Raw genomic sequence first — 4,429 nt, forward strand, 5'->3', positions numbered from 1 at the left:
AAGATAAAAGGGCCCATGCAATTTAGATTGAGGTAAGAATATTTAAGTATATGTGGATTAATATGCATGAATTTACCAAATGTTAAAGTTTAATGAAAAAACAAACATATGCAAGGCCTTAGCTGTGAGGGCGCATGACAACAGTTTTACAGGCTATAATTAGGTTACAAATATAAATAGTCGCCTAATATCGATGTGAACAGAAAAATAAAGTTGATAAAAAATGCTATTGATATCATATCGCAACTCAATGTCTTCATTATGTAGTTGAAAATATTAGGCCTAATATAATGACAACACACTATATAGCATCACAAACAGCAGAGATGAGCGGAATGTTTTTAAAAATATTTTATATAACATATATGGAGCTTCAGGCGCTTCAATACGCGTTGGTTTCTGAATCAATGTGAGAGGAGAGGAAAAACGTTATTAACAATTAAATCTCATCGTCTAACATAAATCCAAAGACAAAATAAATGCGAAATATGTTTTGTGATTTATGCTATAGTCTAGCGGTATGGTTTGATAGCAGGGAATAATCAACAAGATTCACTTTTATGTTTTCGACAACCGTTTCCTTCAACAGCAGACGTCCCGTTCCCTCTCAGCGTATCATTCTAAAGTATAAACTCATATTTTAGCAAGTATTATTTKGGGCTTAAATCTCTACCGCTCTTGTGCTGTTCTGTGCCGTTCATCGGGCGCCACCTCCTGTGCCCCTGATCCGCTTCAGTTCTGGGTCTCAATCCGACAGGGCTCGTGAGCAAAATTACCCCGGATCATAACAACAGGTCGGTTCCATTACTTTTTCCTGGGACAATGGACGGCGTCGTCTCTATTCACTAATACACAGAAACCGATCCCGCGACGAGGAGGAGGACGAAGCGCAACGAGCGAGGAGGGGTGGTGGTGCGGTGCGGACGAACAAGCGAGCGGGTGGGAGGACGTGTCAAATATGTTTCTTTATTTTATCGGATCATTTTTGGCCATTGAGAGAACTCCGAACCGCGTAAAAACTCCAAACGGCGGAAAATTGCTTTTGAGAAAAGGACTTGTCTATGTTCGAAAATATATCCGGTATTATGATGCACACATTTTCCGACTCTGCATAAATTTTATGAATTTAAATGACATATTTTCGTAAAATTTGCACCGAAATTAAGATATCTCTCTATTGATTATCAGCTATAGCCTTAGAGGCTCTACTTTGCATTATTGTCATGTGTACTGTAGGCTAGGTGTTCATTAGGCTACATTGGGTATATTGCACTTCCATAACTCTTAGTCACTCAGTAGTAAAATATGACAGTTATAGTTTTGGTGTAACGGTTTAACTTTTGGAGATTAGTTTAAAGTACAATAACCTTTGCATAACAACAAAACATATATWTTTTTTTGCCTGAGGCTCGGCGCAGGCGCTCTGCCTGCTTGCTGTCGCTAAAACATTTTTTTTGTTCACATTGGAGACTGTCACAAGTGACGTCAATCACGGGGCTCTGACCAATTAGAAGGCGGGGTGATTGTTTAGCTCCACGGGCTGCAGCGCCTACCATGAATCTCTATTCACTATCAACGCGTCCTGCTGCTGCCGGCCAACCGAATGGGATTCCATGCAGCCACTGAGATAGAATCACAACTTTCGAACTTTTTTAATATATGTTTTAGTTTGTTTTTCTATATTTTTCATTGCAATTAAAATATATTTGTCATCATTGTTATTTTGCCTGCTGTCAAGTTATTCTAGAATTAGGAGTAATGAACATGAATGCTTTGGGAAGCCCTGTGATGGACCCTACGATTTCCAAACGGAACACGGCGCTGAGATTAGTTGACTTGGTAGGGGCGCACCACCATCACCATCATCACCACCATACCCCTCAGAGCGTGACAGGCTTCCCGGGGTTCAGCAGCCATCCCCACTCAATGGCTCACTCGCACCCTGGGGAGATTACTGCGGAACCCCGCCTGGGGCCGAGTCCATTCGGGCCAGAACACATGGGGCACTCCGCGGCCCTCAAAATCAGCCCAGCCCATCATTACCCACACCACCATCACCACCACAATCATCATATGGCAGGCCACAGTGAAGTGGTCTCCAGTCAAACGGGAGCTTTTGGCCCGGTGCAGGCGGCGACCGTCCCTTATTCCATGTCCCACGCGGCCCAGACGTTATCCGCAGGTAGGGATTTCCTCATTCGGAGAGATCTGACAGCTCAAGGCATGCCGGTACTGACCGACCAGAGCCCCGGTTCAACCTCTCATCACGGAATGTTTGTCTCAACAACAGGTAGCTATCCGGGACACTACGGCCATCACCCTGATGCTGGTAGCCATGCCCTCTTCTCCGGACTCCACCATGAACAGTCATCTAGCGGAGCACCAGGTGGCCAAGCCATGAATGGACAAATAAGGTTAGGAATACCTAGCGAAATGTATGTTAGATCTGATCACTTGAGTCAAGTGGCGAGCTCCAGGGCTGATCCTTTCTCCGCCTCGACATTACATGGCTACGGCGGTCTGAACCACCTGAACATGAACCTCGGAGCCCAGCATCACGGATCCGGTGCATTCTTCCGCTACATGAGGCAACCGATAAAGCAAGAACTCATCTGCAAGTGGCACGAACCGGAACTGTCGCCGAAGAAACTCTGCTCGAAAACTTACAGCACGATGCACGAGCTGGTAACTCATGTGACGGTGGAGCATGTCGGTGGCCCGGAGATGGCTAACCATATCTGCTTCTGGGAAGAATGTCCCAGAGAAGGAAAACCTTTTAAAGCCAAGTACAAACTTGTAAATCATATCAGAGTACACACCGGAGAGAAACCATTTCCATGTCCCTTCCCCGGCTGTGGAAAAGTATTTGCTCGATCGGAGAATCTGAAGATCCACAAGAGGACTCACACAGGTCAGTGACTTTATTTCCGTTTCAGAGACATCGGTAAAGGTTGCATCCTCCTCCAGCATTGAGCAACGTTACGATTTGAATTTATGGACTTTTATCATTCATGTTTTGAACCCCATTCTACACTAGCGCTCAGTTCACATTTCTATTTGAAATTGCGTATAAATTAAATATAGTTATTTTGAGAATCTATGCTGTACAGCAGCCACAGCGTAAAACAAAAAGGAAAACAATATTATTTAAAATGTCATTGAACCAATTACCAAATCCCTGAAAGCAGTATTTATTTGATAATTATATCGATATATATATATATATATATTTGTTTTATTCTTTCTAAATGTGATATTTGGACCATGGCATTTCAAAGAAACAATTTTTAAGCTACCAAAACGTTGGCATGACATTGAGCCTGATTAGCCTAAACATTAGGCAATAGTGTATTGTTGGACAAACACATTTCCGATGTGTTTGTTGTGAGTTGCTCCAGTGGGCCAGCGCTCTACAGAGATAATGCTAGGGGGATTATGGTAGGACAGTTCTCTCACTCAGCGGTTTGATGTGTGCCAAAACATGCCGTCGGAAGAGAGACTGAGGCCCACACGGTCTGTCCAACTGTTGCGTTGCCTGCAGCAGGGTCAAGTCTAGATGTTACACAGTTCATGTCAAATTGACGACGAAAGTTGAAAATGTTTAGCATTTTTAGCTAAACCTCTTCCTAACATTAACGTCGAATTATCCTAATCTGCTGCGTACAATTTCCTAACCTGCTACGAAAAGGTATAAACTGTACTCTCAAAACCCTGCTGCAGGGACATGGAACCAAGCATATCAGATAGAACGTAGTTACTTACTTTTCTGAAGTGTCGTGTTTCGCCCTAGAATGTACTAGAAGCCTACTGGTTTCAGAATGCAGTTGGTATTAAGTATCCTTGGAGCGGAAATAAATTCTGATCTTGTATTGGACCTTTTTGTCTGGAGTGTGAGACCCTTTCGAATTCCACCGCCGTGCATAACCCCTGGATGTATCGTTTAATACTTTGATTTGTCAACGAGACTCTCTGTATAATGTTTGGTATTCTGTTGAGCCTAGAACTGAATGGTCCGGTAGAATAATACTTATATTTATTTAAGATATATGGCTCATTTGGTTATGCATGGCGCATGCGCTGCCAAGGTTATGGGTTCGATTCCCCGGCCACCCATACGCAAAATGTATGCAAGCATGACTCAGTCAGTTTGGATWAAAGCATCTGCTAAATGGAATTYATGAGGATGATTATTGTTATTATTATTTTTATTATTATTATTATTATTATTATGAAAGTCATGACACATGTCTAAGAAAAACTAACAACATGGGTTGATGTCATATTTTCATTTGTACGCTATTTTATGGTTATGATTCATATGTTATTAGTATTATTATTAGTAGTAGTAGTTTTAGTAGTATTAGTAGAATTATTGTTAAATATTAAATATTCACATTTTGTATTTAATTGTATGGTTATCAGTTGTGGG

The 4,429-nt window shown here is 42.0% G+C and overlaps 1 protein-coding gene across 1 annotated transcript in view; it reads left to right on the top strand.

The window, feature by feature from the left end:
- The first annotated feature begins 793 nt into the window (after positions 1-793).
- Positions 794-4,429, top strand: part of LOC112075744 (zinc finger protein ZIC 4-like) — an 18,213-nt gene continuing 14,577 nt past the window's right edge. The window contains exon 1 of the mRNA XM_024142689.2: positions 794-2,911. Coding sequence (XP_023998457.1) covers positions 1,759-2,911 — 1,153 coding nt within the window. The 5' untranslated portion in view covers positions 794-1,758. The remainder of the gene's footprint in view (positions 2,912-4,429) is intronic.

This window comes from Salvelinus sp. IW2-2015, unplaced genomic scaffold (genome assembly GCF_002910315.2).
Source record: "Salvelinus sp. IW2-2015 unplaced genomic scaffold, ASM291031v2 Un_scaffold3365, whole genome shotgun sequence".
Taxonomy (NCBI): Eukaryota; Metazoa; Chordata; class Actinopteri; order Salmoniformes; family Salmonidae; genus Salvelinus; species Salvelinus sp. IW2-2015.